This window comes from Sinocyclocheilus grahami, unplaced genomic scaffold, assembly GCF_001515645.1.
Source record: "Sinocyclocheilus grahami isolate Dianchi unplaced genomic scaffold, SAMN03320097.WGS_v1.1 scaffold534.1, whole genome shotgun sequence".
Classification (NCBI taxonomy): domain Eukaryota; kingdom Metazoa; phylum Chordata; class Actinopteri; order Cypriniformes; family Cyprinidae; genus Sinocyclocheilus; species Sinocyclocheilus grahami.
The window spans coordinates 453,646-481,074 of NW_015505713.1; the positions used below are offsets into that span (position 1 = coordinate 453,646).

Below are 27,429 nucleotides of genomic sequence, written 5' to 3' on the forward strand. Positions count from 1 at the left end.
AACTGATGGTGGTACATTGTTGTTCATGTACAAGTTGTATGACATGTAACTTGTCCCACACAATTGTGCAACTATGATAAATCATGCATTTTATTGAAGAAGAGTGTTATTTTAAGTAATCAGATTTAGAAATTGAGAAAAAAATCTTTGGGACTTTGGGATAGGCATTTGGCAAACCACTAAGCAACCATCTACAGTAACAAGTACACACAATATCCAAGCAACCACATAATACATTAAGAACTAAGTAGAGGTGCATACAATGTTTCTTTAGTTAGCATAGCATTGCTTTTCTTCATATTCTTTAATTAGCCTATACCGATACTACAAAGGTTTTAAACACTGCATTGCCATCTATCGACATGAATCTGTATTATCATCTCTGAGTTTTATGTCAATTATATGGAAGCCCGTTTCCACTAAATAAAAAAATATAATTCTGTAAGTCATAATAATGAGAAACTTTCTCAAAATTATGACTTAGTATCTCGTTATAATGAGAAACTTTCTCGTAATAATGACTTATTTTCTCGTAATAATGACTTAGTTTCTCGTAATAATGAGAAACTTTCTCATAATAATGACTTAGCCTAATCCACAAAAAAGAAATCTTTTTTTTGATTAGGTTAAGTCATTATTATGAGAAAGTTTCTCATTATTACGAGATACTAAGTCATTATTTCGAGAAAGTTTCTCATTATTACGAGAAACTAAGTCATTATTATGAGAAAATAAGTCATTATTACGAGAAAGTTTCTCATTATAACGAGATACCAAGTCATAATTTTGAGAAAGTTTCTCATTATTATGACTTACAGAATTATATTTTTTTATTTAGTGGCGGAAACGGGCTTCCATACTATTACACTGATACTAGTGAGTTTTAAAGAGTGGGCTGCACTATTCATTCCCTTACCTGTCCAAGAAGCAGCAGCAACTTGGCCATCACTACTGGATTTCAGTTTTATAGTGGAAGTGAATGGGGATTGACATGTTTTGCTCTCTCCTCTGCGCTATGTTCATCACTTTTCACTGGAGCTTAATATCAGAAATATGGTGGGAATTAAGTTATTTTATCACTTTAAACAACAGAGTGTGATCGTATGATAGAGATTCCAACAGAAAAACAAAGCTACACGAATCTACAATCGCAAACCACTCGGCAGCACGGCAGACAGGAACCGGAAAGTGTATGTATTTATAACTCCGAACAGTATTTGTAACATAACTCCGATTGTATTCCTCTGAAAGAAGAAAGTCTTATAATCTAGGGTGGCTTGAGGTTGAGTAAATAATGAGGTAATTTCCTTTTTGGGGTGAACTATCCCTTTAAATATTTGATTAATTTACTATCCCTTAAAACCTTTATGATTAATGCTACCAATTAAACATTAAAGGGGTCATCGGATGCAAAATTCACTTTTACATGTTGTTTGAACATTAAATGTGTGTTGGCAGTGTACACATCCACCCTATAATGATAAAAATCCACCGAGTGGTTAGTCTTATTCCATGAAATTATTTTTAGGAGGAGCTATTAAAACCAGCCAGTGGTTTTTTTTTTAAAATCCCTATAATGTCCCCTTTCTCAAATCAAGCCGTTCTCAGCTTCTTGGCTGTGTGATGTAACACAGGCCCCTCCCACGATTGTTGATTGACACTGGCGTTTTACCTTAGACCCGCCCTGAGTGAGCTGTCATCAGTCCGCCATTGTTTCAATGCCAGAGCAGGTGAAGACAAGAATGGCTCCTAAGCGATTGAGGTGTTCTGTTGTTGGATGTAATAATGAACAAAGCAGTTATTTACTCCCGACACCTGAGCCGCTGAAAATGCAGTAGATTACTTTTGTTTCGTTGAAGGGAATGTGGCTAAAAGTTCCATGGCTAAAGTAAACAGAGAGGGGCGGAGTGAGAAGAGCTCATTAGCATTTAAAGATGGGGTAAGCGATTTAAAAAAAATGCTTTAGAAAACGGATTCGGGCGACTAGTAAAACAAACTTGAGCCAATCAGCAGTAAGGGGCGTGTCTACTCATGATGTGGAGGAGAGAGCGTTCAGTGCACACGGACGGACATTAGCGAGCCGAGTGACAGAAAGATAGAGATGGCGGATAAAAAACAAAAGAGGAAAACATCTGTGGAACAAAAGAAGGCTTAAGGCAAGAAGTAGGACCCGTGTAAATATCAGATTAGCTTTCCAGCGCTGGAGAGAACTCAAGGAGCGGAAGGCCTGCGATCGGACGCTGAGGTTGCTTTGTTTCTTCTCGATAGGCGAGTAACACCGTCTGTGCGCCGTCGCCACAACAGCTAAAGTCTGTCTAGTACACAGTACACTGGACGTGACAAAGCGACCGTCAGCTATCAAAATAGGGGCGAGACCCTTTTGGGGTAGGGGCGTGTTTGTTTTGGTGATTTCAAATGTCAACATTGGCTACCAGAAATCACTTACCCCACCTTTAAAGGACCATGCACTAAAACAGCTTGCTGTGTGCAGAGATCTTTTTGGCAAGGTAAATAGGGTGTTTTTTACACTACCATTGAGAAATTTTAACCAAAGTATGCTATAGACTTTTAATTAAGACCCTTAAGAATCATATCAACTTGTGGAAAATGGGCATCCGATGACCCCTTTAAGGACTGGCTCTCATTATAGTATTTTTTTCTATAGTTGTGCAGTAACCGTCACTTTATGACTTTATAAAAATAAGACAGAAATGTAATAAACTAATAACTAAACAGAAGTCTTAAACTGGGGTTTATTGTATATGTTGCTGAAATATTCAAATACAATACGTAACAGCCCTATACATGAAATTAATTGCAAATAATGTACATAAGAAATAACATCTATGTCCTCAGACACCTGAATATGGTCCACCAAAACATGCATGTAAACCTGGTCTCCTTTATACAGTTCATATCAATCTCACAATCATAGTGGTATTTCATAATATATAGCTGTGCAAAAATAACTAATATATAAAATATAATATTGTTTTAATCGGACAACCAAGCCATAAATAAATTAGTCCAAACAGTGAGTAGTTCATGAAGAAATACAACACGCTTCTCCTCAAACACACACACACACACAGACTCAACACCATTCGATCAGGAAATCCTTTTGAAAACACACAGACACACACACACACACACACACACACACACACACACAGACTCACCACCATTCAAACAGGAAATGCTTTTGAATACACACAGGACCGGTCCACAATCCTACTGTAAGAGAGTGTTTCATCTTGGTAGACGTCCTATGTCCTTACTGAAGTCTAAAGTCAGGTCAGGCATCTTAATACATTATTAATAAATCATCTGTATCATATCTCAGCTCTCTTTTAATGATGCAGATGCAGCGTTGCGCATTTAAAATGTGCTTAAATACCTCAGAAGCTGTAGTTGTAAACAGAAATGCAAGGCAATCTTTTACTCGTGTGCGCTTTCCAGGAGCACACACAAAATGCTTTAAATTTAGTCTTCAAAACGACTCAAATGACATTGGGTTTGTTGATGAAAACCGCAGCTCCTATATTAAAGACTGTAAACAACTTGTGCTTAACGTAAAGTATGAGTTCGTAGCTACACGTTGGACTCAATAAAGGAGCGTTTAGGTTTGATGGAACTGATCAGGATGGGGTTGTCCCGGGCCAGGCTGGCCTGCTTGTGCTTGGTGTCGTTGTAGTGCTGCTGGATGGGGTTACTGTCCTTGTATCCAGACCCAGGATGAAACTTGTCTGGGTGAAACTCTGGTATATGTGTGCTGTTATGCATGGGCTCCTGATAAGCGCTCGTTTTAGCATATTGGAGGTCACTGGTCAGTCCCTGCGAGCGCGTGTTCATGACAACACCTACATTGTGACCTACGAGCCCTTCTGGCACAAGTCCTTGCCAGCCGTAACTGGACACCAGGTTGCCATGATGGCCTTGCTGCTGCTGGAAACGTGCAGTCTTGTCAATGACGCCCATAAATGGGCGTGACTTATGCTCCGATTGCCTCGTGCCGCTGTCGCCACTCGCCACAGAATTGCGCATGCGGCTGGTTTCTGTCAGGTTTCCGCTGGAGGAGCTGGACACTCTCACGCTGCTGCTCCTGCAGAATTCCCCCCTTGGCTCGATGCTGCCTTCAGCCTTCTCTGCATGACCAAACTGAGTGTTGCCCTCTCTGGTACCACCGAGCGGACCCCTCTCGACACTGCCAATGTCAATGCAGGGCCCTGCTCGGAGTGAGGCGGGCCGGTGGCGGCTGGGCATGGGGCTGGACCCGGCGCTCTGGGGCGTCCTTCCCTCGGCGTGTAGCGAGCTGCTGTAGTCTCGGTTTTTCATGCTTTGAGCCTGTCTGGACGGAAGACGCCTGTGGGCGGCCCGTCCGGGGGCAGCTGTGGAGATGGCGAACTGGGCATCCGATATTGCCAGGCCTAGAGAATCAGGCAAAGTGCAGCTCTGATGCCAGCTCTCCTTCCTCTTCTCCTGCCTAGAGAATTCTTGCTCACACTGCTCCTCCTCCTCATCTGCCTGCAACATGTTTATGCTGAGGCTGTCTGGGCTTTTCTCCAAACTTTCAATGTCCTGGTCATCATCGTCGTCGTCATCATCTTCTTCTTCTTCCTCGTTGTTGTCTTCCTCATGGTGTGAGGGGTTGCTGTGAGAGGTAGGGTGTTTAGAACCCTGTCGCTGCAGGTGTTCGCACTCTTCCTCCACACGTGCCAGCAGACGTCTGATCTCTCTGTTACTGGGGCACAGACGCGCCGCTTCATAAAGATCAGCCAGCGCGGCTGCAAACTGCCTGAAAAAGAGTGAAAAACAGAGGAACTGGTACATAATTAATCATTATTATAAACTATATGCAGTAGATGGTATAGATATATGCGCTCTCTCTCTCTCTCTCTCTGGACCTAGTAAGCTGCCTCACTACACAGGAAGCAGCCTACATAAACAGGATCTGGAACCACAATGTCCTCAGCCCCGGAACGAGCTCTGTGTGAACAAAAGCCAGAACCAATGCCGTAAAGAGTGCGTCGTAGTGATGACACACATTATCATGCGACTCTTTTACCGGGTGCTTTTAAGGCAGATCAATGTTCGCGACGAAAAAATATGTGCAAACTGTAATGAAGCAGAGATCAGGTAGCTCCTCACTATCCGCACTGAAGCTGAGATCGTTCGCCAGCTTAAATGAAACAGAACGCGTCACATTACATGTCACATCGTAATGTCACGTGTCTTTACGGGATGTGTGTGAACGCACACACAAGATTCCGGAAAATCACTGGCAGTGTGAATGAACATTATCCATGTATTTTCAGGAATTTCTGTGTGAAAGAGGCTTAAGACTCTCTTCATAGGCAGCAGCTTTAAAGTGACTGGTTAACATTCACATCTGATTGACAATTATACATTGGCACGTGGAGAGGTTAACACTGGCCTGTGAGCAATAGTTTAATGGTCTAAAATCAGATACTCTAAGACTTTTACTCAAGTTGTTTTGGAATTGGTGACTTGTAACGTGTAGTGGAGTAATTTTCACTGTAAGGTATCTGTACTTTTACTCAAGTATGGTTTTTAGGTACTCTTTACACCTCTGCTATTAACACACATCAAGTAAACTTTTTAAATGGTCATGACTCCTAACCCAGGATAAAAAAAAGTGCTATTTAATACAAGTCCAACAGAACACCATAGATTGAGCTCTCTTTATTAATTCACTTAATGTTGAGAAGGTAGACTTTGTGGAGGACTGTAATTAAATAATTTGGAAAGCTGTTACAGAAGTAGGTGTTCAGTGCAACTTCAGTAACTACATGATAATTCAATCTTTGAGTGATGAGAAGATACTGTATAGCCTGGGGACATAGTCATGTGTTCCTTATGTCCCATATAAATTGTATGACCCTGGGAACATGGGAATCATTCTGTTATGCAGGCTGTTTTAATACGTTTTGGAGCTATAAATAGTATAAAAGTGTGATTGACTGTGCTAGTCAACAAAGCAGACGGCTCAGATAAACCATCTGCATGACCGCTGTGCATTACAAAGCAGATTTAAGGCAGTAGTGCTGTACTTGAGTGAATTATATAAGTCTGTTCCGCTGTGCAACTAAGTGCATGACGATTCCCAGTTTGTTCTGGTGTATTTGTTGCTCTTAGCTTTCAGAAAAATGTTACAGTGTAAGTGTTGGATGTTTCCAAAAATTTGTAAAGTGATTAACTGTAAAATTAAAAAAATACCACGTCATAAATAGGTTACAACCCTGGTACTATAATAAAGCTCAAAAATACTTCACACACAAAAAAAAACTTTTTATAATGTAAATACAATAAATTACTATAATACACTGAAATATAGTGTTATGCATGTAAGCATGGCTTATGAACAAATCAGCTAATTGGGCCAGCCTAAAGGGATAGTTCACCCAAAAATGAAAATTCTGTCATTAATTACTCACCCTCATGTCGTTCCAAACCCCGTAAGACATTTGTTCATCATCGGAACACAAATTAAGATATTTTTGATGAAATCCGAGAGCTTTCTGACCCTGCATAGACAGCAACGCAGCGGACACGTTCAAGGCCCAGAAAAGTAGTAAGGACATGATAATCCAAAAATAATCCATGTGACATCAGTGGTTCAACCTCATTGTTATAAAGCTACGAGAATATTATTTGTGCACAGACAAAACAAAAATAATGACTTTATTCAACAATTTCTTCTCTTCCGTGTCAGCCTTCGATGCGCGTTCATGAAAACACATGCTTGCGATGCTCCTGATGCAAGAGCCGGTGTTCAGCAGCATAGCACGCATGCATTATGGTACTCTTGTAAACGCACGTCAAAGACTGACATGGAAGAGAAGAAATTGTTGAATAAAGTTATTTGTTTTCTTTGCGCACAAAAGTATTCTTGTAGCTTTATAACATTACGGTTGGACCACTGATGTCACATGGAATATTTTAATGATGTCCTTACGACCTTTCTGGGCCTTGAATGTGGTAGTTATTGCATTGCTGTCTATGGAGGGTCAGAAAGCTCTCGGATTTCATCAAAAATATCTTCGTTTGTGTTCTGAAGATGAAGTTCCATGATGGTGAGTAATTAACAACAGCATTTTCATTTTTGGGTGAACCATCCCTTTAATGTTAGACTAACCAACAAACTAGCTTTTTAAAACATTTTGTTCAAAAAAACAAATACATATTAGCAGTCCATGACACATTTCAAGTTTGATTACTTGGTAATCAGAGATGTCTAAATTCAGCACATGAATCAGACCAGTGACTCCTGTATTGAATTTTGTCCAATTTGCCAATTGGGTCAAACTGATTGATTAAAAAGAACTACACAAATGGAGAATTTTGTTGCGCTGTATGTTTGGTTTTGAAGAGACAGCACAAACAACCGAAGTAATTCTCCTTTATCAGAAACAATTCACATGTTCCAAGCCAGCATGAAGGTTCTTTACCTGCTACTCCTTTTGGCTCTGGCACGTGCATAAAATGCCTCATAGGACTTAGGCTTGAGCTCGAGAGCCTTGGTGGCAAACTCCTCAGCCATGCCAAAATCCTGTCAAGAACAATTGTGAAAGGAAGAAGAGAGAGAATTTGAGTGACAGGAAGAAGGAAGGGGGGGGGGGGGGGTGTCTGAAATGAAGACCAAATAACGATCACGCAAGTTTTAATGCTTTGTCTTAACTAGACCCATGAGAGCGGTTAGTGCACCGCATGGCAGCACTTCTGCATTCTGGTAGTGATGTGTGCATATCAAGGGGCTGAATTTACTTGCTCACATTCTACCTCAGTCTTTCATTCTGCTCAGGTGCATGAATCTGAAATCAGGAGACTCTCGTTTAAATTCTGTCCTTGAGTCTGAGGTCAGAGTATCAATGAAGAGCCATAACTGTCAGCCCTAATGATGCACTTTAAATGTTTAATAGTGGCAGATCCTATTAAAATAACCATTAGAACTTCAGGTTGCCTGTGTAATTAGGAAACACGTAGCAGGACACATAGTGACTCTCTCTTTATCTCTCTCTCACATTCACATAATCTGCTGCCTAATTGCACTCAAAACACTTCTAAGAACAGCCTGTGAGGCTCATCTCCTGAACCTAGGCAAACCATTACAATTATCCTGGAGGAGAAAATGAGTCTGCATGTGATCAATATAAAATGCCTATATCCATTTAATATAATTAATTCTGTTTGTTAAGGCACATAGAGATGTACTGTCATCCAACAATCGTTAGGGATGTTATTGAAGCCTTTAACCTCTATCCACTGAAGTTACACATGCACTTTGGTTGACATACATTGGTTTTGCGGCGGCAGCGGGACAGATTGAGATACAGGGAAACCCGGAGCTCCCTGAATGCCTTCAGGTCTTCCCCGAAACCTTCCCTCGGGAACTTCCTCAGTGCATACTGATACCTCTGAGCGGCTTCCTTCATCTTCCCTTTCTGAGAAAGAAGGAGAGAGGGAATACATGAAAAAAATGAAAAAATGAATGCTTCAGAAAGTCTCAGAGAACCTTCATTGAAATTTACTGATCATAGTTTAAATGTGGTATTTCCAAGAACACACTGTAGTAACTACAGGTAAAACCATAGATGGCTCTTCAATACCATGGTTAGATCAATGCAATTGTGGTTCATGTAAAGTAAATCTAGCATTTGTTATTAAAAACAGTAGCCTAAACACTTCACAGACATTTTAAAAAATATATATGTACGTTTTCAAAAATTGATAACTTTCTATTTTTAGATCTACAGACCTTATAAAGCAGGTTTCCCTCCTCCATGAGTCTCTGCAGAAGTATGATGAGGATGTCGGGTTTGGAGGTGGCCATGGCCCAGGCAGCGTTACCTTCAAGAGAGAAAGAGACGTCAGTCCTGACAGTCAATAACACACAGACCGACTCAGAGTATGACTTTCCTAATGCTTGTACCTGATCGTTCATAAGGAGATGTTCTGTAGCCTTTAGCAGTGATAGTGACAGCAGAACAGAAAGAAAGAAAAATAAAACAAGAGAAATAAAGCATAAAGAACAAATGCAAGGAAAACTCGAGAAGAATAGATGCGTGTTGGAATTTGGAAGAAATATAAACTACCATTCAAAATTTGGGGTTGTTTTTTTTGAAAGAAGTCGGTTATGCTGAATTATTTTGATTAGAAATCCAGTAAAAACAGTAATACTTTAAAATATTTTTGCAAACTGTTTTGTATTTTAATATAATTTAAAATATATTTATTCCTGTGATGGCAAAGCTGGATTTTCAGCAGACATTACTCCAGTCTTCAGTGTCACATAATACTTCAGAAATCATTCTTATGCTGATTTGGTGCTCAGCAAACATTACATATTACTATCAGTTCTAAAAGAGTTGTGCTGCTTAATATTTTGGTGGAAAAGTGTTTTTTTTAATACTTTACATTAATGAAAAGTCATTGAAGAATCTTTAATGTTTTTTTATTTTAATAACCCCAAACCTTTTAACGGTAGTGTATATACTGTTAAGCGATAAGGTATGAGAAACTGTGACTAGATTTACAATATACAGTAGCACAGTTATAAAACAATTACTACATAAAATCAGTTTTAAAAAACTATATAAAGCAGTTTCATAAAGCAGATCCATCATGTGCCATCCTTCCACTTAACTATATAATTCATAACGTGTAATCTATGGCTAATAGTTACATAGCTACTAGGCAAACTGGTGGTTTGCATAACGGTTCTGACTATATCAGGTATTTTAAAACAGCTGAAATGTTGTTTCAACCAATCAGCATCCAGGACTGGAATTGCCTGTTTATAATAATGAAATAAAATGTTAAAACTGCAGAAGTGCCACTTCAGGCTTACTTTAGGACAACTACAGTAACTTAAGTATAAAAGTATTCATTGGCAGACTTTCTAAAACAAAACCTCTTGAGATGGTTTGGATGAGAGTTTGACAAAAAAAAAAGGAAACTAGATCTTTTTGCTTGTTCTGCAGTATTATTTGTATAGCTAGGGGAAATGAGCAAGCAAAAAATTGCTAACCTCTACATTGCTCCTTTCTAGTGGCTAACTGGAAATATCAGCTAATGCTAATTTAAAACATGGGTAATTTTTCAGTGGTTATGGAGCTTGCTCACAAAAGTAGGAGATTTTCCTTTCCCCCAATCCACAAAGGAGCTTTTCTGAACCATGTCTAGTATGTAGACAAGACAAATCGCACCACAACGTCATTAAAATGCATCTGGCAAATTCTTTGCCATCATCAACCCCAGACTGGCAGAGACAGTCTCCGTTTCAGATGTAATTAGACGTTTTTAAACTGGAGGGGGAATATGCTCTCCTAAGGTTTGCACTCTGTGACTTTGAGTAGAAAGCTGAGTGGACTTTGCTATAAAAGTCTTTGCCCTGACGCAGAGTGTGAATGACAGTCCCATACATCACCAGCGTCCTACTTAACTGTGGCCTAACAGTCCTGCACGGCTCTTCTGCGAATATGGCCTGGTTTCAATTGCATTTAGGACTCAGCAAAGGAACGCTGTGCTTTTATTCTCAGAGAAAAGGGGAGAACAAATGGAACTTGCTACATTCTAGATTTAGAATGGACAAGCCCCTCCTGAGAACCTGACTGTGGCAATCTAGATTCTAGAGGACGGCACATGAACCCAGGAGATATACAAGAATGTGTGTTATGATCTTCTGAGGTGAGACTCACCCAGTTTAGCCCCTTTCTTCAGCAGAGTGACCACGACTGAGGTGTTTCTGCTACCGATGGCCCGGTCCAGAGGTCTCATGCCGCTGTAGTCCATGTGTTCAATCGCCGCTCCGCACTCGACCAGGTAATGCACCTGAAAACAGATTGCTCAGATATGAACCTGGTATAATACTGAGATAAAAGTGTCCGTGTGTGTTTGTGTGTCCACACAGAGAAAGGTTATCTCGGCTTACTATGTCCGCGTCTCCGTAGAAAGCAGCCAGGTCCAGCGGGGTGCGCCCGTGCTTATCTGTGTGGTCAATCTGAGCTCCCCTCTCCACCAGAAACTCAACCACTTTCTTCTGCCCTTTCAAACACGCCCACCCGAGCGGGGTCAGACCTTCTTTATCCACTGCTGTCATACATGCTCCTACAATAAAAACACAATCCTTATAGACTTTATTTTATAAAAAAAACTTGACACACACACAGTTGATTGGGGGAAACAACACAAAGCCTCAAGATGCATTTTTTTTTTAAGTTGAGAATTTTTTTTTTTTAACTTGCACCACTTTTTACAACGCCGTCATGGGTGAGATGCTGCAAAAGATGCAAGTGCAATGGTCAAAGATGTCCATCTAGCATGTATTTACATAGAAAAACATTGGAAAAATAGTGTAGTAGAATGAAAAAACACGTTCTGTGAATTTACAAAAAAATCAGTAAAGATTTCACAGCAAAAACACATGTACCATGACTTAAAGGTGGATATTTTAGTTATACTAAAAGGAAATTAGATGACAGAAGGCATGTAGTAGATTCTGTACAATATTTTCAGCAAAGTTTTGATCATGTTGATAATTGAGAAGCCTTAGAAATTTGCATATCAAATACAATACAGTAGGCTTTATAGGGTTAAGTTAGATAAGGACATCAGAGTCACGATTACTGACCCTGTGAGAGCAAGAAGTTCACGGTCTCCAGGTGTCCCTCGCTTGCAGACACCATCAGTAGAGAGCGACCATGTTTATCACTGCAATTCACATCTGCGCCACGCTGCAGAAACAACTCTGCTATCTAGAAAAGAGAGAAGAGAGAAGGAAAGTAAGAGAGATGAGAGATGTCAATGTAAAATTTCTTTTTTCTAAATAAAATGTTTTTGTTTTCTGTGTATATAATAATGGGTCTTACCTGTGTGTGTCCATGTCGAACTGCATTAAAGATGGGTGCCACCCCTCTGCGGTTAGTCTGTGCTACACTGGCACCTTGATCCAGCAGGAACACACACCCCTCTAGTTTGCCCCGGCCAGCAGCAGCGGTTAGAGCTGGAGAAGATGTGCATGCTCAAAACGATGATCTAAACAGCACAACAGACTCCATCGCTGGGAAACTATCACTGTGTCCGAATATGACTACTTTCCAACTATACAGACTGTGAACAGTATGCTAAAACAGTGGTGTCCGAATTCATAATATTCATAGCTAACTGAGACTTGTTATAGCACTTGTATATCATTGCTCTTTTGTTGATTTTGATTGCTTCCATAGTCCTCATTTGTAAGTCGCTTTGGATAAAAGTGTCTGTTAAATGACTAAATGTAAATGTAAATTTGAAAAACAGTTGGCCAACAGTAGATGACCTACTACTTCCGCTGAGATTCTGGAGTTTGCTCTCGATGGACACTTTACTATCCCATGAAGCCATGGGAGAGGAGTTGTGAATAGCAACGAAGTGAGGCAACTGACGCTGGTCGGTCATGTGACAGCAACAATATGGCAGATAGTAGTAGCATGTCCGAATTTTATTTATAGTACTCACATTCATACTATACCTGTAGAACATACTCTTTTAACGACTATGAATTAAGTTTTAAACCAAACGTAATATGTACTAGACAGTATGCGATTACGGACACAGTTTATGTCTGTGTTTATTTTAATCTTTCAATACTGCATTAAATGACAACTTTTACATGTCAATTATGTAATAGAACAATGGCTCATAATTGTTTTACACTAAGACATTAATTGTATTTTAACTACAGTAAAAGTAAGATGAGAATAATGAATGCAGTGTAATGTGGTGTATTTACAAACCTGTTTCACCCCACAAAGTATCATGACCGTCAATCTGCACTGAAAATTCATCACTGTTCATTGAAAGCATACTTTTTACCACCTGTAAATACAAATTCATATGTGTGATGTAAAAATTAATATAGTAGTGATTCAATATAGTATGTATTCAATATCTGGGTGTTGAGTGTGTTTGGGTTTAGTACTTGTGTTTCTAACCTAGCTTTACTTAAGGAAAAATGCTGAATAATCAGAAAACCTCTAAATCTAACAAAAACTCCACAAAAATCATAAATAAATGTTCTATTATTATTATTATTTATCTATAGTGGTCTAATTCTAAATGGCCTAATCTAAAAACAGTAGACAATAGTCTATGGTATATGCCTATTTTGATAGCAAAATGAGGGAATGTGTATTTGGTAACTGTGTGTAAGTGCGGTGTGGGGTATCCTGTGTGAATAGTGTGTTTTCAATACCTGTGTGTGTCCCATGCTGGAGGCAGCGATCAGTGCCTGCTGCAGTGCCTTGCTTTTGAGGTCTGAACTCCACTCCTGCTCCAGAAGATACTGCACAATCTCAGCATGACCCCGCAGAGCAGCGTGAACCAGTGCATACTGACCGCTCTTATCAGCATGATCCACCTAATGCACATAACAAACACATACTGTATGTATACAGCTTTACTTATAAACCTGCACTGAACACATTAATGATAATAAAAATAAATGTATTTCCTAATTACTTTCAGCTTAAATGGGTCCTATTATGCTCTTTTACAAAGTCTTGATTTTGTTTTAGGGGTGTACTAGAACAGGCTCTCATACTAGGTTGTTCCAAAAACACATTATTTTTCACATATTTTTCATTATTACAACACCTCTCTCCTCAGTCTGGCATGAACGGCTCAAATAGTTCCTGTATTAAATGAAGGCCCGCCTTCTGAAACACAAAATGTGCTGTGATTGGTTAGCTGGGCCAGTGTGTGTTGTGATTGGCATCACTTGGCACCTGGTCGGGAAATGTCACGACCCTTACCATAGCCGCCTGCGAGCTTCAGTGTAAATATTGCATCAAAATCAAATCAATTTGAGGAAATTCATCTTCTTTGGGAAAGCTAGCGTGTCTCTGACATAGTGATAACACTCGTTGCCTTCTCTAGTGCAGCTCAACCAGGTCTCATCCCATTCATCTGTATTTGTGATATCACAAATCCCGGAAAATATGCGTTGTAGTCCAAACGAGTCGTTCTTTGTAGTTTTTGAAAAGTGATTTCTGTTAAATAAAATATCTCCTTTTGAAGTGGACTTTGAGCTTTGTAACTTTGCAGATCTTTTTTATGCTCAAACAGCACCATTACAGACTAACTAAAGTTGAAAAAGTGAAAAAGCATAATAGGACCCCTTTAATCAGCAGTAATCATCTAGTTTGTCATACTGCATTGTTAAAGCCGTCTTCTTATTGACAAGCTCCTGTTAATAAATAAGTGGTAAAGTTCCTGCAGTTCATCTGTAATACTTGCAGAAGGTAAAACTGAGGAGGAACACCTTGTACACTATACAGTACACTGTGTGCAAAAATGATTTAAACATTTTACAATATAAACTTTCCACAGTTTGAAAACAGCAGAATTGTTTATGTAACCAGTTACCAAACCACAAAATAACTGCACTTTCTTTTTGTTGAGTTCAGTTTGATTGACATTTACATGCACACTCTATGAAGTATTTAAAGTTAATGAGGACAGCAGCATTTAATGACTGTCTATCTGTTAGAACGTTTTCCCTCATTATAACAAAACAATAAAATAAAAATTATTTTCCATAAAAATGCATTTCCAATTACTATATGGGGGTTTTCACAGTACAGTTTTTGATGTACACCCAGTTGTATTTGACATCAGAATTAAGTTCGATTGGATAATGTGAACACTGTTTTCTGAACTTGAGTTTGAACCTGTGCCTAAAAAGTATGAGGGGCCGTACAAGCCATAATTCATTCTGGCACTCTCACACACTTACATTCTCCATTCACGTACATATATTTTTGCTTTCACACACTTACATTCTCCTTTCACATGCATACATTTCTACTCTCACACACACATACATTATCAGTTAACATACATGTATATAGAACGTATGTATGTCTGAAGAAAATATGTGTATGCAAGAGAAGAATGTATGTATGTGAGAGAGAGAGTATAGTGGAAACGGAAGGCAGGTTAGGCGCGATCAGTGTTACGTTCAGGACAGTTCCTGATTCCTGATTAGCATGGAGTGTGCTAACCTCGCAGAAGTGTTTCAGCAAGCTATTTTTTTTTTTTTGGAAATCTATACATTATCATCGTGAAAAGGTTACATGGCCTCGTCCCTTGAGCGAGTTGTGATTGAGGACGCGGGCTCAGCCTCAGTCGTGTTGCCAGATACACGTATTAGAAAACGTCTATGGATTTATTTTTCCCCACTTAATTTAGGAAGTGAATAAAGTGGGATGTTGCAAGTTAGGGACAGCGATATCTTTATATTATCGCCATAACTTAAGATTTGGACTCATTGCGGTTTATTTATTTTTAGATTGTTTTGTTTGTTTTTCCATATCTGGGAACGCCGGCATTTAAGCTGACAATAATCAAAAACGATCAGGTTAAAAAAAAGCGCGGGCAGGTTATTCCTGACAGGATGCAATTCAGTAACACAAACGTAGTGATCATCATGATATCTGTAAAACAGATGCACTGAAGACGGACACAAAGAGGAGAGAATAGTCGTGCAAGCAGAGAAAATACTATACAAGACAGAACAAATTCATTGTTTGCGATGCACGAAATGAAAGAAAACCATAATTATGGAATTAGGGTGGGGGTTAATATGGATGTATTTCTGTGACTGTCTTCAGAAAAGTTTCGATGGCATTTTCTTTTTCCTCTTACCTTCGTTAAATACATATTAAAGGAGTGTTAATAAGCGCAGCAGCGCTGCATAGAGCAATAACCCAGGAAACGCTATATTGCTACTGATCTTTAAGTGCCACCTGCTGTCAGAGATTGAATTTGCATTTTCATCAGAATCAGAAAGAGAGTTATTTCCAAGTGTGTTTACACACACACACACACACACACACACACACACACACACACACAAGGAATTTGTCTTGGTGTCAGGAGCTTCCAGTACAGAAAGTAGCCTACAGACATAGAGCAGACATACATATAATTAAGGTAAAAAAACGCTAATAATGATAAAGAGTAATAATAAAATATTCATTCAGCCCATCTGATGTTTTTGTGCAGTTGCTTCATGTTGCATATATTTTTGTTTGTTTGTTTAAGGTTAGTTTGGCCAGTAACAAGAGCAAAATAAACATTTAATAAATGTAAAAAACTAAATAAATAAAATAAAAGTAATAAAAACTAAATAAATTGGCAATGAGTTTGGGAATCGGCTCATTTGATTGTAAAAAAAAAAAAAAATAAATAAATAAAAAAATTCGGCAATTGGAATCAGTCACGAAAAATCCTGATCAGTGCATCCTTAACTGGAATAGAGTTAGACCTACCTGAAAAAACTGAAAAAGCATGGTTAATTTCAGTTTTATCTTTGAACTATTGTACCTATTTGTGGAAAATGGTTATCATTTATTACAATACAATGTTACAGTCAACAATGAAAACAATAAGTCTTATTTATTGATTGATTGATTGTGGCAAGGCCTGTGAAAATTTTGCCAGGGCAAGTAAAAAATTTAAACCACTGGCCAAACCAGGCCAGTAGAAAATGTCCTTAGCGTTGAGCCCTGTCAATACGATCAAAATCAGTATCATAACACTTGTACACAGATCTGTAGAAAACGTAGGTTACATAATGATATTTTCAAATTAAAAACTTAAAATATGTACTTGAAAAGAAAACAGGATGACTTTGAATAGCATCATTGGAAAATTGTGAGGAAGAGCTGAGCAAGTCTTGCACATGTATTTCCTGGTCCGAGAGTGACTTCCTGCTTAACCAGGAAGTAATGGATACCAAAAAAAGGTAGAAATGTATGTATGTGAAAGGAGAATGTCTGCGTGTGAAAGCAGAAATGTATGTATGTGAATAGAGAATGTATGTGTGTGACAGTAGAAATGCATGTATGTGAAAGGAGAATGTAAGTGTGTGAGAGTACAAATGTATGTATGTGAAAGGAGAATGTCTGCGTGTGAAAGCAGAAATGCATGTATGTGAAAGGAGAATGTATGTGTGTGAGAGAGAGTAGAAATGTATGTATGTGAAAGGAGAATGTAAGTGTGTGACAGTACAAATGCATGTATGTGAAAGGAGAATGTAAGTGTGTGAGAGTACAAATGTATGTATGTGAAAGGAGAATGTCTGCGTGTGAAAGCAGAAATGCATGTATGTGAAAGGAGAATGTATGTGTGTGAGAGAGAGTAGAAATGTATGTATGTGAAAGGAGAATGTAAGTGTGTGACAGTACAAATGCATGTATGTGAAAGGAGAATGTAAGTGTGTGACAGTACAAATGCATGTATGTGAAAGGAGAATGTAAGTGTGTGAGAGTGCCAGAATGAATTATGGCTTGTACAGCCCCTCATAAAAAAGGATGTTTTATTCTTCCCATTATATGCAGTAGCTATATTGCTTGTTTTATTAAAAGTGTACATAAGGTGTATTTTGTATGTCAATTTTATTCTGTTTCCTTTTCTAGAAATATAGAGTACTGTGACAAAATTGTATCAGATTTTGTAATTATGCTTTTTTGCCTCCCAATTTAACCCCTCAATACCTTTTACTGAAATACAGAGGTTTAGGTTTGAGTCTGGTGAAATGTTTGAATCATTTATAGTCGGTTTGTGTATTAAAAGGGGAATCAACTGACCTTTGCCCCTTTTTTGCATAGTAAGGTGACAAGTGGCAGATGTCCAGCAGCTGAGGCGTAACAGAGGGAGGTCATGCCGTTCTCTGACTGCCCATTCACTGGTGCCCCACACTCCAGGAGCAAAGCAGCCATCTCCAGGTGGCCCAGGTGAGACTGCACACACAGCACTGGTGCACTGTTCAACACCTCAGTACGGTAACACACACTTGCCCCTCCCAGAATCAGCAACCGGGACACCTGCGGACAAAGGCAAGACTGGTTTTAACACAAGAAATTAAGTAACTGCTTCAATTTTGAAGGTTAAATTATTAATTATTTAAACGGTTCAATCAGTAACATGCTTTAAAAATCATTGTCACAATGTATAGGCTCAGTTACAGTTATTCACTCGCAATTTACAATAACTTTGATTTGATTTCAGTACTCAAAACTTCAATTTAAAATCTACAGCTTCAGTCTACAGAATCAATCTACATTCACAATCTACATCTTCCATCTATATCAATTTACATAATCAATCTATAGCCTCAATCTAGATGCAATCTCAATTTACAGTCTACATCTTCAATCTATAGCCTCAATCAATAATTTCTAGGTTAAATCTACAGCCTATCTACATCTTCTACAATCTTAATCTTGAGGCTGTAGATTTTAGATTAAGGCTGTAGTCGATTAGAAATAGATGTAAAACAACAGCTTCAATCTACAGCCTCAATCTATAACCCAAATCTATAATCTACAGCTTCAATTTGCATGTTTAATTTATTGCTTCATTGTATAGCTTCAGTTAACGTCTTTAAATCTTTATCTATAATCTACAGTTATAATTCAACAGATTCAATCTATAGCTTCAATCTACAATCTACAGCATTAATCTACATGTGCAATCTACATACTAAAATGTGTATCTTAAATCCACAGCCTATATCTACAATTTACAAATGCAAGCAAATCATCAGCCAATCTATGCCTTAATCTACAGTATATATTCAATATACAGCTTCAATCTATAATCTACAGCATCAATCTACATATGCACTCTATAGCCTCAATGTATAGCCTCAATATACAGCCTAGTGGTCGACCGATATTGTTTTTTTTGACAGCCGATGCCGATATCTTGGCAAGTAGGATGGCCGATATAAAGCAGATATAATTGTATTTATTTTAATTCATATTTAAGAAATTTGAAATCATTTGAAAATGGATTAAAAATAATTGTGTAAAATAAACATACACATATATATATATATATATACTGTATATATACTTTAGAAGACAAAGCATTTTTCACAAATAAATATTTAATAAAAATCTAATTGAAAAGGAAGTAAACAGTAACCAACAGGGCACTCAGTATTCTGGGAAGTTTGTGTGCATTGGTAAGCTTTTTTTTTTTTTTTTTCAAATAAAGCCATGGTGACACTCATTTTACATTCAGCACGCAACGAAAATAACATGAATATGACATTGGGCAAAAGCATGAAGCGCAGCATAATTTGAAATCACGAGTTTAAAGTTTGTCGATCACGCGTCTCAATGAAGCAGAACTCTCCACTTGTCCGCATTCAAGTCGCACGGACCAACCATCATGCAGAGAACACGCGATCATGCAGGATACAAATCCACACTTCACAAGAATTCAACTAGATTTGACTAAGTCTGCAAGGTTTGTGAAATTAAATGTTAATTAGTCATTCAAAGATTTGTTTAAATTATATAAATGTGTATTTGCTGAATGCTGACGGCAAACGAGAAAGTATTATAATGTTTGCCTTTCTATTACTAATAATATTAAAGCAATCATTATAATACTTTTTTGTATACATTTGAATTCCTTTGTTTAACAGATACGTCTAATCTGATTATTAGACGTATCCATATTAGACAGAACTGAACGACGACAGCGAAGAGCGAACAAGAGGGAGAATGTGAGCACTGTGTGCTCAGGCGCTGCCGTTCTCAGCGCCGTCAAAATAAACGTCCCGCCTCGAACACATCGGCCAAACAGAAAAACTAATCGGCCAATGCCGATATTTGAAAAATGCCAAATATCGGCCAATATATCGGTCGACCACTAATACAGCCTACTGTATATGTACAATATACAGTTTTAAATCAATAGCTCTCTATAGCCTCAGTCCATTTTTTCAATATATGGACTCAATCTCAATCCCTCTACCACAGTTTCCTGCCTAGCATTTAAATATTAATTTTAATTTGCTCAGTAATGATTTGTCATTTCTAATCACAAAACCAAACCACAAAATAGGTATATAATACACACATACATCTTCATTTTGTGAATGGGTGGTTGGGGGAATCCATCCAAAATGTTACAAAATATACATTAGCCTTCTATGAAAATTACTTTACTGATTAACCGAACTCAGTCTACACTAGGTAATGAAGGATGCCAGGTATGAAGGATTTCAAAGAACAGCCTCTAATTCACAAAATGCGCTGTTAAAAGCTGATAAGATAAGATGCAGTTAAGGTCTAATATTCTTAATATTCTGGAACAGCAACAGTAAATGCATTAATAGTGTATGCTCTCACTTCGATAATTCATATTAAGTATATAAATGGATATAAAGACATTGCAATAATTATTAAAGTGAAAGCTAATGTAAAGTTTTATTATACTTAATAATAGATATTTTTATTTGAGGGTTGTGGTTTTTTGTTACTAAGTGCGTGACACTCCTGCATGAACTCATAGTCGCCAGTTGGGGTGAAATGAACGCAACCTGGCATTATTTCTTTTTTGTGGACATGGGCAGTGTGGTAATGGAAGCTTGATTTAGATGCTGGATGAAACGAGAACACACTAAAAGCAAAGGAAGCAGAATCACATTTATTTATACAAACACAGCAGGAATTAATGAGCAGCTCTCCTGCCAAATGGCTGTCAAGGACGCTGGCGTGCACACACGGACTCAGAGTGTCGCTCATTTCATTAAAACTCTGTAGGAGAGGAAATTACAGGGAAAGAGGAGTCTAGACTGCAATTAACAAATAATAGATTTAATAAATAAATGTAGTCATTACGCAAGGCATTTTTCAGTAAGCCTCAGTGCTAATTACTATGTTCTATGTGACTTATGAAATCTTGTTCGTTGTGGATGACTCAGAACTCTGGAAGGCTATAGCTCTTCTTGTGCCGTTTAATGCGTCAGCCACGGTAATTGTTGGAGCAGTGTTCTACAATTCAGGAGTGCAATGCAGTTGTTCATTTTTATTCTTTACTTAAGATTGACTCTGGTTTTTTTTTAAGTGATGGTCACATTGGCACATTGAGGACGAGTATGTGTTTGTTTTTTTGTGTGTGCATATCCTCAAACCTTGACATTGGGTGTGTAGAGGTTTCTGAGGGAGGAAAGAGCTGCAGAGAGGCTGTCTGTACTGTAGCTGATCCACAATGGATGCAGAATACTTGACGAAACCCCCGTTCTCTTACCGTGACCCTGAGGACAGAGGATGAGAGTCAGGAAGAGTTAAAATGAGGGAGTTTATCTCCTGCATTCCTTTTAGGCCATAAAACCAGTGATATCAGCATTGGTTACCATGGAACCAGAGGCCTGTTCTGCTTTTCTGAGGTGTTAGGTGCATTTCGGGGGAAGGGTCCATAGACCCTCGTAATTGGCCATTTGGTTAGGTGATGGGGAGTTCGATATTATTTGTTAAATATAACAAAAAGTTGTGTGTCTGATTGGTCCAAATGCTACATACAGGTCACATCACTCAAAACAACAGATAAGGATTTTGAGCATCTGAGATTCCTACCTTGAATATGTGAGCTTTAAGAATGTGGTGGCCAAGCTCCATAGTTTGCTGGCGGTTGAGTTTTCCTTCTTGACGTGAAAGCATGAAGGCCATCAGAGCGTGACCACTTCTGTACACCACACATCAATAACAATTAAGCAAAAATCACCATCATAATGAACACCATCATCCTGATTCATTATAAAAGCACCTTTCTTGAAAGGTCTCTTGAGTAGAGAATGGTTCCTTTTAAAGTTGGACATATTTCCCTTCACTCTGATTAACACAGTCTAAATCAATGCAGTAACCATGTCTTGAATATTTCAAAGGGGACTTTTTTTGGTATGGTCTTTTTATTCAAAGGAATTATGTGAAAAGAGGATTTAAATTAATTTGAGAGAATAAAGATCGAGAAGAACAGTGAAAGAACAAGAATGATTTTTTTCAATTTTAATTATTTGCAAATAAAATTTTTACTCACTTTTATGTGTAAGGTAATTATGTGAAAAATTCAAAACGGCTTGTCACATCAATTTATGAATTACATGAAGAGTGTAAATGATTTAGCCAATATTTTCATCAAGAATGTGAAATTAGTAGTTTGGATCACTGGATATTCCTGTTGGTCATTTAAAAATTATATTATATGTTTAGCTACTTACATCGTACCATCTTGCACTCTTTCACTGTTAAAAACTAAAGCATCATGCTGTTTGACTGCGGAGGCAGAGCAGTAAAAAAATGTAACCTAAAACTTTGTCATAACAACAAACAGAGCAGCATCAAAAATATCAAATATTGGGGAGGGACTTGTCCCCCTCAATGCCTCTAATGGTTACAGCCCTGGTCTAAATGGCCCTACAGATGCTTAATGTTGTCCTTATAGACAGCAAAGTTTTTTTCTCTCTCTGAATCACAGTCCATGAACTTTTATTTTTATGAGTCCATGTTTGATCTGTGTTAAGTGGGTCACTCTTCAGTTTATAACAGTGATGAGGCCTTTCTAAATGAGAACACTGAGTAATGTGTGTGTGTTCAGGTGGAGAGATAATTGAAGTGTCTACAAAATGAAAGAGAACTACACAAGAGTAATTTCATGTGCAAAGGCTACACACACTCAAATGCATTTTAGTTACTCCCTTTCTGATCGCCCCCCAAACCAGTTAAAGGTACTATATGTAAAAGTTTTCATGCATGAATTGCTTTTTGTTTATTGCCAATGTGTGAACAGGTTGTAATGCAACATAAAAATGTGGCCTTCCTAGGATTCCCATTACAGTCTGTACACTAATTTTTATGTAAAGAACACAGGTTGGTTTTGCCAGTTTTTATCTGGCTGAGTAAAAGGATAAAACGTTGGGTGAAAACTGGGGTAAATATTCGGCAGTGAGGCTCAAAACCAACCTTGAATGCCTTTCACTTAATAGCGACTGGAGTCATTAATATCAAAGGTTTTCAAATTCTTACATGTAGTATCTTTAAGCACAAACCTCTCTCCACAGCTGATTATAAAGATTGCATTAGTCAATTAATTTACTAGTTTTATAACATCACTATTTGCTTGCAAAAATCTTCCAAGTAAAGAATAAATTGACGACGGTCCGTTGAATTCATAGAAAATAATGCACACCCGAGGTAGTGATGTGGGCGGAGTGGCCGTTACACCTCAGGTGTGCATTATTTTCTACGAATTCAATGGACCGAAGTCAATTATTCCGCTTGTACTACAATTACCACAGCTCAAGACATAGATCAGATGATACATTTCAAAGCATTTATCCAGTTTTTGTACTTAAAACACTATTGTGAGTGGGATTAATTTCTCCCAACATAAAATCTCATCCAAACGTATGTAGAATCTCATCCAACGCTTCCATTGCTAATTCCAAAACATAATTTTAAACCTAGTAACGGAGGCTTGAGCCGTTGATAGCAGCACAATAGGAACTACCAGTGATGTAAGTGATTAGATAAAGGCATGCCATACGAAACCGACACCTGCCATTTTTAAAAAGCCTTATAAACACACAGTTTAAATGTACACAAAGTAACTCCACGAGCATAGAAAATAGCAACAAGATGGGCTGATGCCAAAGTCCAGGCACGTCTCTGTCCTCAATCCACCAGTTGTTGACGTTTTTGAATTCTGTGCTTAAAAGTGAAAAAAAAAAGTGACGTGACATGTGGCCAAGTATGGTGACCCATACTCGGAATTAGTGCTCTGCATTTACCCATCCAAAGTGCACACACACAGCAGTGAACACACACACACACCGTGAACACACACCCGGAGCAGTGGGCAGCCATTTATGCTGCGGCGCCCGGGGAGCAGTTGGGGGTTCGGTGCCTTGCTCAAGGGCACCTCAGTCGTGGTATTGAAGGTGGGAGAGAGTGCTGTACATTAACTCCCCCCCCACCTACAATCCCTTCTGGTACGAGACTCGAACCCACAACCTTTGGGTTATGAGTCCGACTCTCTAACCATTAGGCCACGACTTCCCCTTAGGGTAGGGACACACCAAACCGACGCCAAAGAACTAGCGCTGAGGAAAGCCTTTTGTCAGTTCTGTTTTTTCTTGTGCACTAATTTGCTAAGCTGAATAGCCAATCAGAGTTCTCTTTCTTGCCGACAGACTCCGCTGCCTATTCGACATCCAGAACCGGCTGAAAAACAGCGAATAGAGCCAATGGTGTGGAATACACCAAAAAAAACTAAAGCTGACAGACACTCAAAAACCAACCGACATTGCCCAACGGCCAACCGTCAGCTTGGTGTGTCCCAGGCTCTAAATGACGTTGCTGTCAGCCGGTTTATGTGACTTCAAAGTTTCTACTGCCTGTGAAAATGCAACCAGGAAAATTGCCCTAGGGAAAAAATGGTTGCTAGTTCTTGTAATTGAGTTCCTATAACTACCCAGTGTGAAAGCCCCTAATTTCTTTCTTCTGCTGAATACAAAAGATGACATTTGAAAGAATGTGGGTAACCAAACAGTTGCTGGTCCCCAATGGCTTCCATAGTATGGAAAAGACGACTGTGGGAGTCTGCTATGAATGAATACTATGGAAATGACAAAATTTTCATTTTTGGGTGAACTATGACTTTAAGGTTGGCCAAGCTAGTTAAGACCTTCAGGAACACTTGATAGTTACAACAGGTACGTTGTAGCAGAGTTGCAACTGAACTCTGCAGAAAGGTAGATTTCCAGAAAAAGGAGTGAGCACTCCTACTGGAGATCTACCGCATTCAACTACTGTGAACACCTAAGCAACTTCATCCTTGCCTTAACAAGCACCAACAACACCAAACTGAACTACTCTCATTTGTGTCAGACAAAATGTCATCACTGCTTACCTTGGGTCGCAGAGGAAGTCAGTGCTCTCGCCATCCGCCCTCCATACAAGCCACTCCCTAAAGGAGGGGTGGCAGAACATGCGTGTTCTGTCTCGACGGCTAATCAGAAAGCATGAAAGAGCGTCCATGCGCTGTTGGAAGTCCTCCCATTCCAGCTCTCCTCTCATGGACCCGGCATTTAGTGCCCGGAAGAGCTGTTCATCCGTCAGAGGGTGCAAAGATGCCAGAGCCACATTTAGCAGTGGCAATACTCGTTCAAATGCTGAGGCCGATGGGAATTTCATGTTGCACTGCAGCAGGTAGAGCTCAGACAGAGACACGGGTATAACCTTATAGCTGGAGCTTTTAATGACCAGGTGACCCTTCTCAAACAGGCCGAGGGTTAATTTTAAATAAAGATATGAGCCTTGGCTGCGGGCGACCAGGTGGGCGCTGAGTTTAGAGATGTTTGCCGGGTCGGCTTTGCCATTGATGGCAATGTTGCTGAGGATATCAGGGCTGTGGTCTATACGGTGCTGGATGTAGGAGGTGAGGTCAGAGGTTATATCCTTGTTGTCATGGAAATCATCCATAGAGATGATGGGAAAGGGAAGGAGACTGCTGACTTCCTGTGATGATCAACAAAAAAGCCAATGCAAAGAGTTATAAAAATAACATACAACAAGTTCTTGAAAAGGTACTCTTTGTATTTATGTTGATATGTTCATATGCTTTTGAGAAACCTTTAAGAAAATGTAAAAACCTTTAAAAGAAAAAAAAACAATTTTAAAATATACACTACTGATTTTTACATTTTGAAAGAAGCCTCTTATACTTAAATTATGCTTTTATCATATCAAGAATAAACAGTAATATTTCCAAATATTATTACAATTTAAATCAACTGTTTTCTATTTGAATATATTTTAAAGTGTCATTTATTACTGTGATGGCAGAGCTGTTTTTCAGCAGTCATTACTCAAGTCTTCAGGGTCACATGATTGTTCAGAAATCATTCAAATATGCTGATATGGAGTAGGGCTGCAACAAACGATTATTTTGATAATCAATTAATCTAATCATTATTAGAGCGATTAATCGACTAATCATCGATTATTTCGCTGATTAATCAGTAGACATTTATTGATTATTCAGCTTTTGCCATTTTTTTAAATATTGAGTTATACATATTCTAACAAATAAATTAAGGTAATAACTTTTCACGCTTTTGAAAGTCATATTATGTAATTACAGTTATACAATTAATTTATACACATAAATAAATATATTTGGCACACAAAATGAGATAGGAGAGAAACTCGTATCACCCTTTAATTAGCTATATGAAAAAGTAGCTGAATGACACATCATTCTGCCTAAAACATCTTTTTGTAAGTCATATGGATAATTTTTTTTTTATTTTGAATAATACTGTAAAGCTGCTTGATTTAAGGCTACCTATTGCATAAAGTACTATATAAATAAACGTAACGTGACTGGACTTTACTGGAGTACTGAACTGCAGAACTCGTGCAAACATCCACATCGCTGTAATCAGATGCGTTTTAAACTGCTGCTTTCTCACTGCTGTCAGTTTTTGATGCGTTTATTTTGTTATTGAGAGGAAAGTGCGCAGTGTATATTGACATATTCATCCAAACGCTGCTCAGCAGCCTCAGGTTTGGCTGGATTTGCGCTGAAGCACTGCCGCTGCATCTTCTTCTCTTGATTTGCATCAGGAGAGCTGAATTACAGTCTTGCACTACAGTTCCACACTGGTCAAACCGCGTTGTTGCAGGCTCTTACATTAGGTCATATGTATGGAAGCCCGTTTCCGCCACTGAATAAAAATATATAATTCTGTAAGTCATAATAATGAGAAACTTTCTCGTAATAATGACTTATTTTCTCATAATAATGAGAAACTTTCTCGAAATAATGACTTAGTTTCTCATAATAATGAGAAACTTTCTCATAATAATGACTTATTTTCTTATAATAATGACTTATTTTCTCATAATAATGAGAAACTTTCTCGAAATAATGACTTAGTTTCTCATAATAATGAGAAACTTTCTCATAATAATGACTTATTTTCTTATAATAATGACTTATTTTCTCATAATAATGAGAAACTTTCTCGAAATAATGACTTAGTTTCTCATAATAATGAGAAACTTTCTCATAATAATGACTTATTTTCTTATAATAATGACTTATTTTCTCATAATAATGAGAAACTTTCTCGAAATAATGACTTAGTTTCTCATAATAATGAGAAACTTTCTCATAATAATGACTTATTTTCTTATAATAATGACTTATTTTCTCATAATAATGACTTATTTTCTCATATCAATGACTTAGTATCTCGTAATAATGAGAAACTTTCTCATAATAATGACGCGCAACGCAAGAGTGACAGCACGCTAGCGCCATCTTTTGGTCAAAGCCATACAGGAACACCACAAACATTGCATGTGATTCATGAAAGGGACAGCTAATAAAACAAATAAATCATCGAAATACACATTTATAAATTAAGTTTATGTTAAGTTAATGGCTTTCATTTCTTCATAAAATGCCTGGATTTCTTAACTGAAATATTGGTCCAATTTCTCCCTCGGGGCGTTTTCCTGGTTGCATTCGCACCGGCAGCAGGAACTTTGAATCAGCCGACAG

At 38.2% G+C, this 27,429-nt stretch overlaps 1 protein-coding gene across 3 annotated transcripts in view; it reads right to left on the reverse strand.

The window, feature by feature from the left end:
- Nucleotides 1–2,752: 2,752 nt before the first annotated feature.
- The window catches only part of tanc1a (tetratricopeptide repeat, ankyrin repeat and coiled-coil containing 1a), a 125,590-nt gene continuing 100,913 nt past the window's right edge, over nt 2,753–27,429 (reverse strand). For 2 of the 3 annotated variants that reach the window (XM_016238227.1, XM_016238229.1), the window contains 15 exons: nt 24,769–25,376; nt 21,438–21,546; nt 20,996–21,118; nt 17,652–17,888; nt 13,253–13,417; nt 12,795–12,876; nt 11,889–12,022; nt 11,651–11,774; nt 10,952–11,127; nt 10,719–10,851; nt 8,951–8,980; nt 8,777–8,868; nt 8,316–8,462; nt 7,470–7,570; nt 2,753–4,795 (listed from right to left, as the gene is read on the reverse strand). In XM_016238227.1, the coding sequence (XP_016093713.1) occupies nt 3,592–4,795; nt 7,470–7,570; nt 8,316–8,462; nt 8,777–8,868; nt 8,951–8,980; nt 10,719–10,851; nt 10,952–11,127; nt 11,651–11,774; nt 11,889–12,022; nt 12,795–12,876; nt 13,253–13,417; nt 17,652–17,888; nt 20,996–21,118; nt 21,438–21,546; nt 24,769–25,376 (3,465 nt within the window). In that variant the 3' untranslated portion in view covers nt 2,753–3,591. The remainder of the gene's footprint in view (nt 4,796–7,469; nt 7,571–8,315; nt 8,463–8,776; nt 8,869–8,950; nt 8,981–10,718; nt 10,852–10,951; nt 11,128–11,650; nt 11,775–11,888; nt 12,023–12,794; nt 12,877–13,252; nt 13,418–17,651; nt 17,889–20,995; nt 21,119–21,437; nt 21,547–24,768; nt 25,377–27,429) is intronic. The other variant, XM_016238228.1, reaches the window with a different exon arrangement.